The sequence below is a fragment of the Calliopsis andreniformis genome, chromosome 9 (genome assembly GCF_051401765.1).
Source record: "Calliopsis andreniformis isolate RMS-2024a chromosome 9, iyCalAndr_principal, whole genome shotgun sequence".
Classification (NCBI taxonomy): Eukaryota; Metazoa; Arthropoda; class Insecta; order Hymenoptera; family Andrenidae; genus Calliopsis; species Calliopsis andreniformis.
Window position 1 is genome coordinate 16,340,519 of NC_135070.1, and position 21,110 is coordinate 16,361,628.

The window sequence follows — 21,110 nt, forward strand, 5'->3', positions numbered from 1 at the left end:
GCAGTGTAACGAGCGTGGTAACTTCGATAACGAACCGTGTGATTTCATGAATAATACAAAAGCCGACGAACTGACGACTTGCTAAGTGAGTATTTTCCATTATTAACTAGCGAATAGACGAAGCCTATTTCCACTTTCCGAGTGATAAACTAATAGCTCAGAATGTTCATGCCAAGCAACGACGTTTGAAGAATGTTCTCGCGTGAATCGCCGACTCATTAGGAAACTGCTAGCAGCGCGCTATGCGTTGCGCCATGCATAAGAATGATCCTAACGAATGCGTTGCTAGGCGTACTTTGTTTCTCCACAATTAACTAATGAACACTCTACTTCACTCGAATAAGAGAAACTGAACAAGCTGTTACAGAAACTCCACGCACAATTCATGGTTCCAATTAACATTAATTCCATCTGAAAATAAGTATATTCCAAATACATAATTATTTCAAAAATCCTAAGTGCATCGCCAAATTGCAGACAAAGACGACTTTGATCTGTAACAGTTTCCTGTTTATAAGTAGAAGATGGAACTGTATCGATCAAAGACAGGCGAATATGAGCCCCTGCTGGCATACGATAGGAACTGCTAAAAGCGATAATGAGCTATTAAAGTCGCACACTGGAGCGAACAGGACAGCTTGATATAGCTCAATTAGCTTCGCTCATGATTACGCCTACGAGTTGAAACTCGATCGAACTTGTCAGAACAAAATGACCATCGATCATCGTCACGTTAGACAGGAAATGGGCACAGCCAGAGTAGAACACAGTAAGAGAGTAAGAGACACCGAGAGGGAACAGGGGAATATTAACCTGCAGTATGACGTTCGTCACGTATCACCGAGGCACACAATGTGCGGCGTACAAAGGGATTCGCGGGACGACGAGCGGCGCTCATCTCCACGCTCTAGTAAAGTGGAGGGCTCGACGATCGTTACGTGTGATTCAACGGTAACATTGCTAATATGAAACGATTCACGCTCGACGACCTCTCGTCATCAATTAAAATTTCGAAATGTAAATATAATTTTAGAATCCTCTCGCTCTCAATCATTTCCAAGGGAACCCAGGGTAATAATTACCCTGGAAATAACGCGACATAACAGATTCGAGCGGTAGCTTCGTCGCTTCGTGAGAGTTATGTTAAACAAAATTATAATATTCCAGGTTAGGTGTGTCTCGTTCTGTGTACAGCACCTCACTCTTTTTTTTTTAGATATTCCCTGCTGCAATTTTCTTTTTTATTAAAAGCTCTTATCACTGTCGCGTATAATAATAAATTATACTGAACAAGCTCTAATAATAAAGCTTCTTAGCGCCACGAAAATTCTTGTCGCAATATTTCTAGCATGATTGATGCCCGTGTCGTAGGTCCGTAGCAGCGTTCGATATCAGCGCGCTGGTCATTATCTTCGGGGAAAAGTAAACGGAACTGCTGATAATAACGCTGTATTATCTCCGAGCGTACAATAGAACACGCGAGCGAACGATGTACAACGTCCACGGCGACTCAAAATTTAGACTTCCGGAAAGGATGGGGGTGGAGGAGTGTCAGAAGAGCAGAGAGGAGCGAATTCGCATTCCATCTACGTCCCCCGTTTCCTCTCGCCGTCCGAACTCGGAAAGTTTTCCCGTTGCAACAGCTGCGACCCCGAGCAGAGAAGCGGTTTTAATTGGGTCCGCAGCTTTCGCACGTAGAAACCGTACCTTAAGGTACACGTCTGTAATTTCACCAGCGGACCTATGAAGCTCTGTCGCTTCCGGGAGAAAAAAAAAACTCCGCGGACACTCGTTTCGTTTCGCAGCCGCCATAATTAAAAATTGTTCACCTCGTCTGACGTCCACGTTGGATACTTTGAACTGCATTCTACTTTTTGCGCGACACAAAGTACAGAGTTTCGAGATACTTGGGCGAGACTCCTCTCCTGATTGAGGAAGAAACATTGGAGTTATTTACAGCTAAAAGCTTTCAAAAGTTACATACACCTCTATGTATAAATACTTGGAAAGATTCCTTTCTTCAGACAAGTGTTAGGCAATTTCGCAGTAATCTTGTAGTTGCATCGAGGACGAAGAACAAATTGAATTGCGCAAATATTGAATAATAACTTTGGGTAATAAAACGAGAAGGGAAAACGCGATAGCACTTTGTAATTTTATGGATTGTAATGAGAGAAGAGGCAGTGTATAGTGGCAGTACGTGGAAATCGACGAGTACGATCCTATTCTTTGACGCTTAACATGTAACCGCAATCTATGAACCAGGTCAATGGATCTCCACTGTCCTTTTCGAAATCGTGTTCGAGTGTAAATGCGCACAATTATCCAATCCCGTGGACAATAAATGTCAGCACGATTATGTTGCAATCGTCCCTCATTACTGAGGGACTCTTGCTTTACCTCGGAAACCGATGTTTAAGTTCAAGGATTCGACTGTGCCAACGAGCGAAACTGTGTTTCAGGAAATGCCAGATACAACTTTCCCTGATATAAGTCATCGTTCTGTGCACATATAATTCGCAGAATATAACTCTGTATTTAACGAAGAACTTTCTAACGTTAATTATACTTATTCTGTTATTAGGTATTCAGAAAAGTGTATCTTGCTTTGTAACTGCTGTTGGTGAGTGGAATTTTTTAATGTTGTGTAGAGTGGATTTCATTGCTACAACTGATATATTATTTGATTTGAGATATGAATATATTTTGTGACACACTTTGATAATAAATTGGATATCGAAAAATTTAAGATATCGACTCTAAAAATAACCTTAAGATTTAATACTTATACGAATGCTTACATGAATATTTGAAAATTAAAAATTTTGAATATTTGAAAATTTAAATGTTTGAAAATTTGAATGTTTGAAAATTTGAATGTTTAAAAATTTGAATATTTGAAAATTTGAATGTTTAAAAATTTGAATGTTTGAAAATTTAAATGTTTGAATGTTTGAATATTTGAATATTTGAAAATTTGAATATTTAAATATTTGAACATTTGAATTCCAAGGTTTAATACTTATATGAATGTTACACATCGAACACTAAACATCGACTTTAAGTACATTACACCTTTATTGACAAAGATTTTCTCTTTCCCAATAGAAACCAAAGAACCAGTTACTCTCTCAAACTCGCCATGCACATACATTTCCTCATTGCATGACGTGGACATTAAAAACAACCATATCCGAACGATTACTGAGTGCCAAGTATCGAAACAAAACTTTCGATACTTCAGTTGCAACGTTATCCATGATAATTGCCTACGAGGCTTCCTCTCCTGGATTTCATATTTCACTGATCACCTTAATAGCAGGCACTTGTACCAACCGACAACGCAGCATGGAATCAGGAGCATCTATTAACCTGATTAATTACCATTATCGTATGGAACCTGGATTGCGTCGTATCAGCGCGAAAGCTGAAACGTGTCTGGCCGTACATGGAGTGTCGCACCTGGATGGAAATTGTCGCTTCTTGGTTCGCTGTTGCACGTCGTCGCGGACGACGATTCCCGGAATCGGCGATTTTCTCAGGAGATAAAACACGAAGGAGCTCGAAAACGGCGCGAATGGAAACCAGACGAGTGGAAACAGAAACAGGTAACAACGGAAAAAGTTGATTACCGCGTCAATCATAAACGGGACAATGACCGTGATTGTTACCTGCGTGATGTTATCGATTTACAGCCAACCTAAAGGGGGAAATTTAATTGCACGATGCGGACGCGTTGAGGAAAGTAAATTGGAACACGAAACGAGATCAAAAGATAGGCTCTAAAAGGAGAAAGAGTTGTCATTTGTTTTGATACTTTTAGCTATTCAATGCTGTATGAGAGAGAGTATGGGAGGTGCGAAAACGTGGCTTGAAAATGAAAGTGTTTTGCTACAATTCGAAGTCTACTTGTCATTCTCACTAATGAACTACAGTTGTTATGAGGGCAGATGTTTCGACCATTGCTATGTTAAAATGTAATTTTTGTATCCAATTGGTTTAGGTGGTTCTGAACGTGTGTAGAATATCTAAGTGTGTAAACTACTGTTTCAGCTATTAACTGTATAAGTAAGGACTCTCACAGTAGCGGCCCAATGAATAAAATTTGAAATTCAAATGATGAAATAAAGTAGTTTAGATGGAATATATACACTTTCAATTTCAACGAAATTATCCACAAGTGTGGAAATTCGGTTCCATTGGCGCACAAGGCTGCAGAAATAGGAACAACTTAACGTGTTGGAATCAATCGTGAAGCTGATCGCTTTCGAAACGGTTAACCTGTCCCTCTCCTCGCAATGACAAAAGTTTAACGGGCTGGAATTGAATTCGACCGACGAAAGCACCACTCGTTCTCCAATAGGGCGATAGAAAGAAAAAGAGAAGTTAAAGACGGTGAAACTCGACTGTCTGCGCCGAGAAAATTGGATTTCGAGTATTAACAACCAACAACACGAACAACAACGACAGCTCCAGAAAATACGAAACGGGTCTTTTCGACCATACCTATTCTACTCGAAGGAACTCTACTATCCCAAAGAGTCCATGCTCTTTAAATATAATTATTTTTCCATTCTGTTTGAAGCTCGTACAATTCTAATACATCGCACGTATATTTTTACCTAAATTTTCTTTAAAATTTATTATGATTTATTCTGAAAGAAATATCTTAAAAAATCTCAGAAAATGGAATACCATAAAGCTGAGTGGCTTGTTTTACTTAGCTTCATTATTTGATTATGAACAATCCCCTAAGTGATTTCTGTTCTCCGAAAACTTTTACTAGAAAAATTGCCTTCGCGAAGCGAGCAATAGATCAGTTGAATGAATCGGTGACTCGAGGAAGCGCAGACTTCCTTGAGATCCTAAGAACTCAAAACTAGGAACTGCTGGAAACATAGTCGGGTAGCGGAGCGAGAGAAAGGTGAATGGGAGGGGTTGGTTAGTGAGAATTATACAGCTCGTTGCAGAATGTTGCAACATACTTTGTACGGTGAACTTGGTACTAGACTTAATAACCCAGCCTCGGTTTTCTGCAGCTGTATGCCTAATTGACGTGTAATTAATACAAAGTTGGAAGTGCACGCTGGCAAGCGAAACCAGCGTATCCTCCATCCTTTTCCACTTCTCGAAAAGGGACAACTGTTTTGCATACGACCCCTTGGTCTGAACAGTCCAACTAAATTGGGAGTCTATATTCAATAAACAGAATTTTCTTCGTTAATGGAAGACACGCAACGTCAGCGCTGTTTCAAACAGGAGCGTTAATTTTGCGAGCTTAAAATAGAGAGCCGTTTGATTCCAATCGCAGAGATAAACTGCGTTATTCGAGTGTCTAGCTTGGCAATTAAAATCGACTGCGGGCGAACACATCGGTAATTATAATGGGATTTGGTACGGACGCCGTATACCACCTATCGTGGATAGCCAAGCGGTTGACCGATAATAAGGATATTGGTAACGGGAAGCAGACAATGATCATTAGAGACCGAGAGAGGCAGTCGGTGGACGGTGAAGAGATGTCGTGACTCCTACATGCCGCAGGTCACCGACCTTTCAGGAAAATCTCGCTTTTTCGCGCAAAAAACGTCGGCAAAAAAGAAACGTTTAATTACTCGGCAATCACCGAGTTCCACTCTGGCGATGAATCGAAATCGGAGGTGAAATAAAATAATAAATATGATCTCTGTCTGGTTGTGCGTGGAAATTCAGATAAAAAGCTTTACCATTTCGCCTTCAGAGGAGAAATTCGCTCGAGTATTCATCTCCACGAGTTTCTTTGGTTTTATCACAAGATTATCACGTCCACTAATTAACGGATGACTTTCCAGCGGATATTATATGCATGAATAGGACAGAGTGATCTGGTAGAAATGGATTCCAAATCTACTGTTCAGCTGATGACGAGTCATGTACCTATTTAACGAAGAACGTTCGAAAAATAAAATTTTCGGCTAGGGACTATCCTCTTCACAGAGAATTATATTTAATTTTAAAACAAACTGAATTGTCTACACCCCTCGTATGTATTAGCATTAACTCAGCTATAATATAATTAATTATATCACAATTTATGTCCAAACGCATCCCTTGTAATATCTCGTCTGTTTGTAGTTTACTGACACAGTAGATAAACACGGGAATAAACATTAATACTGCAATTGGTACTGAAATGAAATTAATTAATATTAGTAATATTGTTAACAAGAAAATGCAAATGGACACCCATCTGTGTTCAACCACCTAGCCTCACTAGAAGGATACTGATGGAAAAACTCGGTACCTAAATTCTACTTTACCACCTCGCGGAAGAAGAAATATTACATTCCTTCTGATCCAGTTCCCGCGCTGTACACACAGATAAGAGTTGCGGAGTCTGCATCCGAATCAATTGAATGTGGCACCAAAAAGAGGAATAGCAAAGGCTAGAGAAGCAGTCACTCGAAATCCCAAAGGCAGCTTCTAATAGGTCCCCCGGCAAAGGTTTCTCAACCTTGTTTGGACCTCTTCAACATTTCCACCACAACCGGTAAATCCTCGCGAACCAGGGTACCCGAATCCCTCTTTGGCTCCAGCAAACGTATATGGATACTTGGTCTCGTACAGATGCTATTGCCTGGATTGAACGGACATGCTGATACGAATTACATATTCAAGCTAACGTAAAACGTGCGTGTAGGAAAATTGTAATCGGAAAATGCTGCCCATAATGCGAAATCTAGGTTGTTTCACTGCCTGTTACGCCATGTAGCTCAGATTTATGAGATTGGTGTATACGAAACGGTTGTTTCGAGTGGAAAATAGTCGAAGATTTTATTTTTAAGACTGTTATTGTGTAATATTACTGTCAATTCGGATACAAATATCAATGAATGTCAATCCCAAAGAAAAGACTATCTCGCACATATGCGAATCGCGGGATTGCAACTAATTTCAAACTGGCATGTATTTTCTCAATTTACAGGAAAATTAAATTTGCGAAAATTTGCCTCTACTGGGCAGCATAAGCACGTCCACGAGTATGAAAGTTGCTAACTAGGCCCCATAATCTCGATAAAACCTTTTTAACGAGTTACTCGACCACGTTGTAATAACTGGTATTACGGATTCACGTTCACGAATACATGCAAATATTAACAGCATTAATGTGACCAAAGTGGTTTACCTCATGTTTAATCCCTGAATATAAATTATAAAGGATGTACGAGTTACTGTAACCTATTGCCACGACTCGCGAAATGGTGACTTTCCGTCATGCGCTTAACAGGTGGCAGCCGGCACTCTTTAACATACTGTCTATCTTGTCAGAGGAAGGTAGAGAAATTTATCTTTCTAAAATATTAACCTCTTTGTACCTACACTTAGTGGCAGTGAATATAATCTCCCTTCTTCTTTGCTCATAATGAATCATTTTATGGCAAACATAATGATGGACCATTATTTAAAATTTACTCACTAGATATTATTTAGTGCGTACTAGTTAGCACGAAGGGGTTAGTGATTAATCTGAAAATATTGAATACCTTTGACGAGTAATTACTTATCAGTACATCAAACTCTAGAGCATTTTATCAAGTAGGTACTATACAACAAAGTCTCTACTTGGCTACCCCGATTCGCGACGATCATACTCTAGCAATGATTGATACCCTACGCTCGCACCTGAACAAAAACCACCATGTAGGGAAGTTAAAGCACACTGAAAACAGTATCTTTACAGTCGATACGGTCGATAACCCACTTAGAGAAGCGTAACATGAACTCATGAAATAGGTTCGAATCATGCCATGTAAAAAGCCCGACCACTGACGCTTGTCATAGCGCAGCTCTGCGTGCCTTCGTACTTTGCACGCCTTTGATCTATAGTTCCGTGTTTACTATTAATCTACTACCTCTTGGAAAAGTGGAACGTCCGCTTAAAAAATACAGTCTATGTATACTGCTAAATCTACATTGTAGAAAATAACTGCTTGCATATTCAGCAAGGTGCTTCGACGTACAATTCAACGTTTTTGAAAGAAAATGCGTCCTCCCGAAAAACCGTACAGAAATACATTCCATCATGAAAAAAATCAAATCTGAATAACTCACATAACTCATAAAGTTCCAAACGTTTCATTCCGACAAAAGCTCTCGTCAGAGTATCTCTTATCAAAAGTTGACGCGTTCCCTTTGAATTATACTGAAACGTGAGGCCCCTCCTGTTAGGTGCAGCTTTAAAATCTGAAAGAACGTGGCATTTCCGCTTATCACCAGCAGTCAAAATTTTATCGAGACAGGCGCGTTCGTGCCGTGGCTCTTATTATCGACACCAAAAATCTCAATAATAAATGTGCCGTGTTTCGTTCCGTTTCACCTAGCAGGACGAGCAAAATTCATATGCGGATCGAACGAATGTTACGGGTTGCTCTTCGGTCTGTTGGCAAAACGACCGGTTACAATTACAAACGGAGAATCCGCGCGTGTGTAATCATGACGTACGCACTTGCAAACACGTTCGTTACACGGCGAGCTGGTGCATTCGAGGCGGGAAACGATGCGACTCTGCATACGGACAATTTATTCCCTGCTATCCGAGAGAACGTTCGGCGTTAACCAAAGCGAATCCGACGTCAAACGGTAACAACGCGACGTCCGTAGTACTCCTGCTGATCATTTTGTCATTTCTCGATTTTCGTCGCGGTTCAATCTTCTCTGGCTGAGGAGTTCTCCACTGCGAACGCATTTTCGAAATCCCAGACGACTACGATGCAATTTCGTGCGGCAGAAATTGCGCAGCAATTACAAAGTCTGCTATTATGCTGTCTCGATTGCGTTTAAGGACACGCCCTAGCTGTAACCGTTGCTTTGGTAACGATTTTTGGAAATTTTCTTTCCAATTTTCAAATATTCAAAATTTCAAATATTCAAAAGTTTAAATATTCAAAATTTCAAATATTCAAAATTTCAAGTATTTAAAATTTCAAGTATTTAAAATTTCAAATCACGTATCGATACAAATATTAAAGAACTCTTCCCGATCAGAAATCATAGATACTATACTTGGCTCTAGAAAGAAAGAGAAGAGAATACACCATCAATTTGAGAAACGCGAAACATCGATTAGTAAGTGTTACGAAGCCTAGAACCACGGTTTCACGAAAGCGTTGCCGTTGGTAGCACGGAATATGTTAATACGAAAACAGTCAGTAAGCAAACCGCGGCCAGATTACGTGACTGGTTTTACTTTTCTCCCAGCACAGCGGCTTTATTTCTTTCGTAGCCGGAGATTGCGTTTATATGTGACCACAGTCGCTATTTGCTTCTTTCCACGCACCCATTTCCATCGGCCAGGATGCATTTCAACGCGACGCGAAATTATCCCCTGCTTCACGTTACATTTACAGCAAACGTCCTCCGCGATAATTATCCCTTTCCCTTTTACACTTATCCTGCTTTTCCCGCTCAGAATTTTTACCAGAGATAGCTTTCAATTTATAGACGGAATGCGAGGTTACGACTATCTCGAATGCAATAACACGGAAGCTTGCAATAACGTCTAGCAACACGTAAACACGAACTGCATTTCCTCTCGTTGCGATACATACTAGAAGCGTTAAACGTTCTTCCATGTTAACCATACAGGATGTTATGTAATTTCTCACTGCATTGCTCTAGATCGTAAAATATTATGATTTTATGACAGTCACGTATTGGCACGCGGGAATTCGAGATGCATTTAATGTGAGTTTTAAGATGAAATTGAAGCTATCGTGTTTCTCGCGAAGATCACCTATCTTTCCAATGTTTCTTCTATCGCTTATAATATAAAATAAATATAGAACATATTCTATATGTACATTATATTAAAAAGGAGAAAAAAATAAAATGTGCAATAACTGTCTTCGAGGTTTCTCATTAACAAAAACCAATCGGCACAAGCGTCCAAAAAACATGCTAACAAAAGCATCTCCAAACTCAAGCCCGAGTATTTCCTCCGATATCCTATTCAATTATTAATGCGCAAATTGAAAGTGCCTCCGCAGTAAGGGAAAAATCATAAAAATATTCCCCGGGCAATTCGCTCGAAAACGCGACTCGTCCACTCGTCGCGCGATCGCCTTTTCGATTTTGCTGTTGGTGCATTCACTATGCACACATTTCCATAACCCCCGAAAGCCCTACGACGTTTGTCCCTAGACGATTCCTGCACCCGTCGGTTGGTTGCCTCAAAATGCAAGCTATCTGATCGAGGCGAAAGCTTTCGATGTCTGCGCATGAGAAAGGAGTGACGAAGCTTCGATATATTTCCTGGTAAATTTTTAAGCGAGTGAAGGATATTTATTGAGTTACTTGGAGACTGAAACAAGCTCGAAATATATATTATTTTTCTGAAAGTTTCATTATGTTTGTGAATAAGTTATAAAGGGGAAAATCAAGTAAAGAAGTTTCTATTACTTCTTGGTAGATATCACTGAAATAGTTATACGATAAGTGGTAATAAAGAACGGTGGATAGACTAGTAATTGTTGAGAGCAAAAAAGTTAAAAGTCTCGAGTGCTTAGAAAATCTTCCGAATCTTAGAAGCCAAGCCTGTTATCCCCTCCTTTATCGCAACTCGCTAAAAAGTTCTTGTAGCTAGTAGCTGCTGGTCCATCCGAAAGAGTATTTTCAACAGAGAAAACGATTCTACCGAGAAAAGAAATAGGTATGTTATCTCTACCAAAATCTTTAACAATCTCAAGACTTCCAAGATTCCCAAACTTTTGCAAGCTATTTAAGACTTTTGCAAAACCCTTTCCCTGACTCAAAATTTCCAAAGACAATTTCTCTTCCGTCATCGCGAGAGAGGATTATGTATATTTCCCCGAAATGTGCGTGCACCTCAGGTGAAATGAAGGTAGAAGCACGTTACTGTTACCGTAGATGAACTCACGTGAGGTAACAGAAACGCGTGTCATCAAACTTGGTCCTAAATTGCTTGGAGACACACTGTTATCTCTAATAAGTACGTAGTACTTGCCGTTACATTAGCACGGAATTCATTTTCCATTGAAACATACCATTCTGCATTACGACCCGTGAATTTAGCTCGCGAATGTGGTGCAGTGACATAAATGAAAGGAAAATACAAGTTAATTAACATATTGCCAACCGTTTGGCGAGATTTCCCCTTTCCAAATTACATTACACATTCCCCCATTGCAGACTCGTTTCCATTCCACCAAATAGAACATCAGTAAAACTTCAACGAAAAAATCCACAATCTAAAATAATCAATAATACTAAATTCTACTCCATTTCCAAAGACATTGTATAATACACACAGAATCCCAACATCGAAGATTTCCGTGCTCCCATTACCAGTCCCTCTCAACCTGTATCATGTACATAACTGGCGACAAGTGGTGTGACACTAGTGTCTATCCAAGTCGTTTCACATGCCTGGATGTTTCATGATATCCCGAGTTCACGAAACGCGATAGAAATGTGTTCCCACCTCCAAGCTGGATAGGAAATGTATATGTACAGAATGCCGCGAGATGTTGCCGAGATACGCTCAATAGATCCAAAACGGGAGAACAAGACAGAGGGAAAAAGGGAGAGAGAGGGAGGCAAAGCCAAGGGAAGGAGAGAGGACAGGTAGAAGAGAAGGCAAGGAGGAACGGAGAAAAGGCCAATGGAGAGAAGCAAACCGACCCGTCTGAGTCAACCGGTCTAACCACATGTTTGCCAGCGAGTCGCTATGCAACCGGATGGGGTTTGCTCAGAACCGTAAGCAACCTCTGTTAAGCCGCATTTACACCGAAGAAACAAATCGATCGTAGAGGACGTTCGTCGCGGAGAGGTACGTTTGTCCTGTCGATCGATGTCGAATGGCACCAGGCGGCACAGAAACAAAAGGGCACACGCGTCTCTGCTCGCGGAGCTCGATTTAGGTTAATTAATGGGCCGCTACGTTCTCGATCCAACGTGGGCGTACGACCGCGGAGGATCGAGATAATCGAGATTGAAATTTTTGCCGCTGGACAGCGGCGGCGTTCCGTGGCGCACGGAACTGTCCAGATACCCGTCGCGATATCCGTAATTAGATTTTGTCGTTTGATCGATGCGTCCTATTAAACTAATTTGAATACAATGACGCCCCGCTGCTACGTGGCAACCTACCCCACCAGCTGGCTCGCCTCGTCGCCGCTGGGAGCAAAAAGGAACGGTAATTCGGTTTTACGCTCAATTATCGTTTCAATTTGCCCCGGAAAGAGATAAAAGTTTGCGGCGAACAGTCGGCGTGATTGTAAGGAAGACGATTACGGTGGAAAATGTGGAGTGTACAAGGTGCTCCGAAACGTGTGGGATATTTTTGGAGGATAGGTTCTACATACATATGTGCACGTCAGCTTTGTCTATTGTCTTCGTGTCTAGAATCTACTCTCCATGAGTGTCCCACATGTTTCGTAACACCCTGTATTTGTCTGCTGATTACAAGAGAAACTATAGCAGCTGTCTAATTAGAAAACACCTTTGAACACGAGTCCCTTATGTATAGAGGCACAGCTAATATGCATAGATACGTGCGTATACATATCTGTACTAGAAAATATATTTTATGAAAAAATGTAGTAGGCTATTTAGACCGAAAGTTAAAGAACATTTGAGTCCTAAAGGTTAATTCTGCGCGAACAGGTTCCAGTCGAAGCACTAATCCTCCAGCAAAGTTGCGCAGGGATAAATCAAATTTGAAATCGTTTTCCCAGTCATTCCACATGTCCGATATTACTCGTGGAACAGAAAAGGATTCCCCCGTACTCCTTCTGATGGCGAACGAATATCGAGAAGGGAAAAAAGGGGCAGCGAGGTAAATGGAGCTTCGTATAACCAATCATTCGGACCAGACTTCTAATAATCCATGGGCAATATATCCGACAGGGAGCGAGACTGCGCGAGATATCCCGTTCGGGCAAATATCTGCCCATTCCGGGATTCGATGGCGCGATAAAAAGGACGGTTCGATCAGGAGGCGTGGGGAAACAGCGAATTACAGCTATCCAGCTCGAACTCGAAGCGAACCGGACAACACAGCGTGTGCGTGCATGTACAACGGTATGCCGGCTGACCATTTAAAATTTAAATGCTTCGCCCGACGCACTTTATATACCTACCGATGCTCTTTTCTGGTCACCGGTCGCCATATTTTACGCATACGCGGAAATCATCTCGTACGATTCGAGTATAAATAACGTTTCCCCTGCTAAATATTCGGAGGGACACTTTCCTGGGGTTACTCATATGGTTGGATAATAATATATTCAAATTGAACCTATAGAATGCACTTGATTTTCTACGTAATGCAAAATTCATTTGAAATGATAAATGAGAGGGAATTAACAAGATAATGAGATATAGTAGCTTTTTAAAGTGTGAATTATTGAAAATAATAATATTATTAATATTTAATATTATATTCTCAAAACTATTATTTCCACTGATATGAATTTCTAAGTCTACAGTGATTGTAAAGGTAACTTTTATTTAGAAGAAATGTGGAAACAAAAAATGAGCAAGTTATCATCCTCAAATTGTTAACTATGTTCTACAGCCTTGGAGGTTGGAAGATATCGCGAATTTCTGAAAGAACTGCCTCAGCATGCTCAGGTTAACGATGTTTCCATTCATTTCATTCACCTGGAGACTCGGCAAGAAATGGCTTCCTAAATCATTATTTTATTCGTTTCGTTTCCACGTGGCATCGTCGTGAATAGGAATGAAACGAAGGCTTAGAGAAGCCGAGGCAACCAGAAGCGAAGCCCTTAGACTGTATCAGAACAAACTGGTACGAGCAGGTGGACACGTACGCGGTTTAGCTGTATCGCGGGCGAAAATAGGAGAAAACGAGGTTGTTACACCTCGTGCACGGTGAATCCGCTTCGAAATCTCGGCTGTCTGTAGGAGGGCAGTCGCGTCGCTTAGAATTTGCGGCACGAGCTGGAAAAAATCCAAAGACGAAAACGACGTGCGCTCTGGACGCTCAGAAAGGAGACAGTGGTGGACGAGGGACGGGGAAAGGCAGCGATGAGCGGGCCAGAAAGTACAACAGAGATTGAAATGCACGGAATATATTTTAACCGCCGAACCTGGCCGCGGACGTAGCCAGAGATTTAATTAAAGATGCATTGCGCTTCATTTCTGAAGTTGAATGGAACCCGTTGCCTACTCGAGCTTGCTCTACTCCTTGATTACATCGACCATCGACCCCATCGCCTTCGCCTTTTTATTTCTTCCCCTTCTGAACAAATCTCGGCCTCGAGTTCATGCATCGCCGTCGAAATTAATTAATCCAACTTTTTCCTGACGCCTCATTTACCACTAACTTCGACGAGTTAGCTCCGTGCTGACTTCCTGCTTCCTCTCTAGGTCGAAGCTATGAAATTGGATCTTGATGCAAGCGTGGAACATCCTTTTACGAAGATGCAGCATTATTGGCAGGAAGTGTAGAGTTGACTTTCGAAGTTGTACTCAAAATATCTAGAATAATTTGAGGAAAAAGACAATAGATTCGCAGATTCGAATCCAGATTGCAAGTAGGATGTGCTTCTATTTTTTATTAATAAAAAAAAGTGAGTGAATACGAAAGAATGCTATAACCTTCTTTTTATAAATTGCAAATATTTGGGAACAAGAATTTGAAATAATTGGAGTTCAAATGCATTTACAAAATCTTGTTTTGGGCGTTTAATGGCATCCATTCTTTCGCAATCACTTAGTGCGTCGATGAGAACGCGACAATTAAAAAGCATTTCGATGAATGCTTCTACATGCATTTATCGTCCACTCGACGCGCGAGCTTTTAGCGACATTTGTGGTTCTTCAATCTCTATACACTGACGAATCCACTTAAATGCTCCGATGGTCAATATATGTGAGCGCGCAGAGATTACTCGACCATATCATTTTTATCGCAAACCATATCTATCAGCTCAAATATTTTTATTTTCAAATGCACAACGAATGTTTGTTCTCAGCCTAGCATGTATATACTATTTCGGAAAAATTTCGATAGAAATTGCAGTTCGATGAAAACAAATTGCATATTTAACAAAAATTTAAGCAACGTCAATTAAAACATTCCACGTCGATGAAAACTCGCTCACCCCTTCAGAGAGAAATCAAATATACTAAATAAATCCAAACGAAACGTATTTATCCTGCGATCAGATTTTATTCGAGTACAGAAAGCGATGTTTTTTGTTTAATAAATATATTTCTGTTCTTTCGCTATGCCATAGCTAAAGGCCATTGTATATAAATTAAATATTTAAAAAATATCTACTAACACTAAACTTATCAATACTACACGTATTGATTTTTTTACTAAAATACACAGTAATGAAAAATATACTAGAAACACAATTATTCTTAAAAGAAGATAAATTGCACACATCGTAAAGCTTTTTTGCAAAAAAATACAGCGAAGTGAATCTCATGTTTATTAAACATAAAATATCAATTCTTTTCATCACCTCCTACCACTTCTCACTCGATCGACTCATAACTTTGAATCACCATGTAGAAAGGCACGATAAAAGAAAATAAAAGTAACTACTCCGTCATTTTATTTTATGGAAAAAGATTCTTATAATAGTGAAACAACAGCGAGCTCAGAGAGGCCGATGTCTCTCCTCAATTTGAATTTAAAATCATCTTCTCTGCCATGCAAAACATCGCGAAACGAACGTATACACGTACGATTTTCGTCCCGCTAAGCGTGCATCAGCTCCCCTCAACAAAGTTAAGGCAAAAGCGAGGAGACAGGCTCGAGCGTCAACGATGAGCAGAGGCTCGATTTCCGATATGTCCGACACTTCGCTAAAATACCAATAACGTGCAACGAGAGAGATTTACGATCGTCTAGGTACTGTTGTTCCCTTGACAGATAAGAAGTAAGTGCTGCAATAATCGCGTAACGTTTGCTCATCATTAATGCGGCAGGAACGCCGGCAGCATTCCAAGCGACTGCGGTCAACTGCTATCTATTCTTTCTTGTACCGCTAGTAATGTGGGACATAGCCGCTCTATACGAGCCCTCAGACACATTCGTAGGTCACGAACGCGAGACCGAGGCGAGAGAAGGTGGTACGTACAGCCAAGAAGGCAAGGTCCTTAGGATTACCTGCGACCTTCCCTCCTCTAGAATTCCTCTGCATTCGAGAGGTAACATGAAATTATAATCCTACGAACACTTAACCCTCGATTTGCTGAAATTTTTGTTTAATATAGTGTTCATATAATATATTGTACCTATATCTAAGTTAATCTTAAAATGTAGCAAAAGAGATATACTTATCAGTGTTATATAATAATCTGATGTATTACACATGTATCTACTAAAGACGCTGAGTGTATAAATTTTCCTTTTTAAAGTCAGGAGAAACATATTAATCAAAAGGTGGAACCAATGTGTCGAATATTAAATGGAGTGGAAGTAATCGCAATACCACTTTCAGTAAAGTATGAACAACTTCGATGAATCAATCTTGTTGTATACTATGCAGTGTTTTATCATGCGAAAATTCATGCAATAAACGATATATGGAGACAGCAAATGAAATGTTCTACCTATGAAGTGTACAGTAATGCACAGTGTAAAGTCATTAAATGTTTTGAAGGTAGTGAATTACCGCAGGAGCTGAAGCGTCAACGATGTCTTTCGTCGCATAATTTAGATAAGATTAAACACGCGTGTCAGCACGCCTTGGTCATATTTCAAAGTTAAAACCTCTATTCAACGCGCTGACTGCCGCGTCACATTTGCGAAATTCAAACTTTTCTCTGGATTTTGGATCACAATTCTAGCTCTTAATTACACAGTAATATCTCCGTTCAAGTAACCTTCACTGCCTATCAAGTTCCCGTTAATTTTACTCGTAGCTCTGTAAATTAATATCATTCACAATGCTGTACTGAAAGATACATATTCCTCGATCATTTAGTATCCATAGCGTGAAGAGGATTTAAACGTAATGGCAAATCTTTTAAAGGCACATTTGCTCAAAGGTACTAAAGGTAAACGCGAAATGGTCCCACATTTACACTTAACTCATGACTCACCTATTCAACGCACTAAAAAGAGGAAAAAGAAAATGGAGCACGAGATAGATTACCATATAATTACAATGTCGTTGCATGCTGCGACAAGAACTACGACCGGTTAACAGGCAATGCCCTGTAATCGCAGAGCTAAAAATTGAGGGAACCACATTTATACTACGCAGACGTTCACATTGCATACATGATTTTGCATTCGCGTAATTACAGTGGCAATCGTGCGGATTTATAATGCGAGATCAGGTTTACCGTTTTGTAATAAAATGGTATAATGCAGGAAATTGAAACATTGTCTGGCTAGTATTTACGAGAGCTTTAAAGTGGTTTTGCAAAAAGCTCCAGTTATAGTCTGCAGCGAACTGTCTATTACTCCAGTCGAGAATAAGCATCAGCAGAAGAAACAAAACCACCGTTGGTGACAGAAAAACTGATAGCCTGTCTTTATCATGATATTAGTTCAGATTGCGATTGAAAGAGGAGGATAAAAATCATTGCAATCTGACTGAAAAGTCTTGACTCTGCATTCCTGCCAACTCTGTCACACTTCTATGCCTTTGTCCTTTCAAATACTACAAAGGAACCTGCTACACAATCACTTGAGAACGCGTATACAGTGTTTGCAGTATTTACAGTGAAGTATTTAGGAGATAAAAATTGTTTTTCAGATGTTATAATTCATGCCAAAAAACTCTGAATGGACGCAGCTTAATAATAGTACATTTCGAAGATGCATGTCCATTGCTAAAGTCACGAACAAAGTCATAAAAGTGAGGGGAAAAGAGTGAGCAAACAAGAAGCGTACACAACCGTCTGGTAGACTCTCTGATCACGTCTGGGGCTCGACATGAAACGAATTCAAATCATCAAGCAAATAACACGAGTCAACGGCGAGTAGCGTTATATCAACAGGGAACTCGAACGAGCAAAAGGCGCGTTAGAAAATCGCTTCCTCGCGATTACCTTGAGGCTGCTTTATTTTAATCGTCTTTATCGAAGCCATATTAGCATGCAACTAGCCTCGCACGCCTAATGAATGAGACAGAAATTTAGAGGCCTAACGGTTATCGATCGCTGGATATTCGAACTGGTTATATGTATGAATAAATCGCTACAGGTTACTGATTTTCTAACTTCTTCACTTTGCTATTTTTAAAAGTCTCGCGCCTCTACTTCGCCTACATTATACTTCACCGTATTATATTACACATTTTGGCTCAGGCTTGTTCTTAATTTTAGTTATGTTGCAAATCAGGTTAAGGTAATTACCGAAAAGTTCTCCCTTTCTATAAGCAAGAGACGAAAAATAGAAAATTCCCTTTTCATGAAAAATCTTCCTCGTCTCTTCTCCCATTTCGCAATGTCATACTATCACCAGTTTGAGAACCAGTGTTAAACGAATCTCGATATCAGTGGACAGAACGAAGGTTGACTGTCCGAGTTGAAACACACGAAAGCTCGTTATAGGAAACAAAAGAGAGCGTAATCACCGGGTCTTGGCTTACATTCGGACAATGCGCCGTTTGTCACTGGATACCAGGCGCGCTCCTACTGCAAACTATCGGAATTCTCTGTGTTATCTCGCTAACGATCAAGCCACCAACACGCACACCCACGAGTCAGAACTCGAAATGAAGACGATGCACCAGGATTCTTCGTAGCATGGAAAAGACGGTCGACGGCTGGCAACGCGTCACGCAGCGAATTCAAAAGAATCCCGCTGCATAATGCAAACGCGTGTAAAAAGCTTCGCGTACAGCTGTTTATGTAGGTCGCGCATACAACGCTTTGTCATTCGAGTGGTAACTGGGTTATTCGGTGGCAAAACGGATCGTGCTACCCGGTTAAAACTGATCGTCGACCTGGCAGGTTCTAATCGTGAAGATGCAACAAACCGCACCATTAACTCTTTTGATGCAACTAATCTATGCGAGAGTTCGGCGAGCGCGTTTACAGTGACTTGCGAGTGCATGTATATTCAGAAGATGCAAGCATATTGGTATTCATCTTGTTGCAGAATATAGGTGTCTACTATTTTCTGTGCTCTACAAATGTGTGGATATTGATCCAGAAAATGAAGTTCGAATGTTTCGATTTCTTACAAATTGTTTTTTAATACTTTAATACTTCTTTGAAATAGTTTCCGCAATGGTACTCAAATATTTTGCATATCTCAAGGAGTAAATTAAGAAATATTGCATGTTTACTACAGAATACTGCAGAAATAAGACCCGTAATCAACATACAAATGGTTCAATGGTATTTTAGATAAGGAAATTAGCGACAAAAATAACAATTTAAAACAGAAATGTGGAAGTCACTTCCAGCTTCGCGCGATAACAAAAATTAAGCTGCATATTTAAGTCCACTTCAAAATTGACTACTTGAAATCATATGACAGAAAAGACTTCATATCTCACTATCTATAATTATCAAACACTACCTCTAACATCCACAGTTATCACCTCCCTTTACTAATCATAATTCTAAAAATGAAACTCAACGAATAATTTAAACGAGGAAATGTCATAGACCTCCTCGACAAAACTCGTAAGTCACCGCGTGCTCGTACATGAATACTAAATGCCTCCAACTCATAGTCTGAGTATTCACAATCAATATTTATAATAAACAGTCCCAACCACTCCATACAAGTGAGCTCTGCATAAAACGAAAGCGATATGGGACGGCAAGGTCGCGCATCAATTTCAGGGAAACTCCAATTCGAGCAATTACACTGTAACCTTGACGAGGACGCAATCCCTACTGTGCCTATGCACCGCAAGCGTGGCTACCATTCTCTTTTCTTTCACACCCAGTTACGGTACACGGTACACGCGATATGTAAACAAATCGCCACGATGGCTTCGATCACGTTCTCGAGGGACACGAGTCGATACGAGCCGCGTGCTCCGAAATCTACGTCACAATTAGGTGACCTCGAAAAGACGCTACACTCCGAGCGCGAATTTAAATTCAACAGATAACATATATCCACGCTGGTGATGTCACAACTGTCATCTGCGTCGCGGTACACATTGGCAAGAAACAGAGTCAACTTACCTAACAGTCGATCGTCCAGGGGGAACGTCCTCGCGATAATCTTCGGGCACCGCTTTCCCCGTGGCATTCACACACTTCTGCACACTGGACACACGCGAACGGAAACGTGGCTGGAGAACGTACACGCGACACAGCGAGGGTCTGTGGTTCGTGAACGCGGGCCACACTGAAAGCGCACTGAAACGGAGCGAAAGTCCACGCGAGCCGGTTCCCTATCGCGAAACCACGTCGTTGACCAGTGGGCAAGTTCACGCCGCGAGATACGAGCAACCCTCGCGATTCTCTCGATACTCGCACGCCGAGAGACCGGCTTCAACTGTCGAACGACGCCTGACTCGGCCTGCTGGTCGCCGCTGCTGTCAACGACACGCGGACTACGCAACCCTCTCGCGTCCCTCCTCACGGCTCCACCATCGGCTCGCGACTACGCTATCATTCCCACTCGACAGCGTTATCCCCCCACCCTCGCGACTCGACACCGACGAGCCACGAACCCTCGCGAGCGAGCTGCGGCCCGCTGCGCAGGCGTCCAGAATCGCGCGCCGAGTGAATTCGCGAAATCTTTGTTTCGCCACCCCACCTGCGGCATGCTCCAGCTTTTTTCGGGGCTGAGGTCCTGTTCTAATACTTGAGGTGTTTTGTGCCTGAAACAGAGGTTATTTGTGTTAGGAGCTGTCGTGTATGGCGATCCTTTCATTTATAGCTGCTTAGTTAGTGAATTTATATGGGTTTCCTTGTTTTAAGTTTAGTCTGAGATTAGTTCAAGCAGAATTGTGAGGATGTGTGGATAGGGGTTGGCTAGTTTAGGAGTGTTTTGGAAGTTTTGAAGTAGTTGTTTGAGAAGCTTTTTAAAGTACTATAAATGTGTAAAGTGTGGGTAGGATTGATAATTGCTTTCTATTAAATTTGGTGCGCCCATCTATCCTCTACGCTACAAGAAATCTAGGAAGACAATTTGCAGAAGAATC

The 21,110-nt window shown here is 40.9% G+C and overlaps 1 protein-coding gene across 1 annotated transcript in view; it reads right to left on the minus strand.

Moving 5' to 3' along the window:
• The window catches only part of LOC143183447 (uncharacterized), a 63,718-nt gene extending 42,879 nt beyond the window's left edge, over positions 1-20,839 (minus strand). Inside the window, exons 1-2 of the mRNA XM_076384973.1 lie at positions 20,630-20,839; positions 20,143-20,566 (exon numbers count right to left, since the gene is read on the minus strand). Coding sequence (XP_076241088.1) covers positions 20,210-20,566; positions 20,630-20,839 — 567 coding nt within the window. The 3' untranslated portion in view covers positions 20,143-20,209. The remainder of the gene's footprint in view (positions 1-20,142; positions 20,567-20,629) is intronic.
• Between the last annotated feature and the right edge of the window lie 271 nt (positions 20,840-21,110).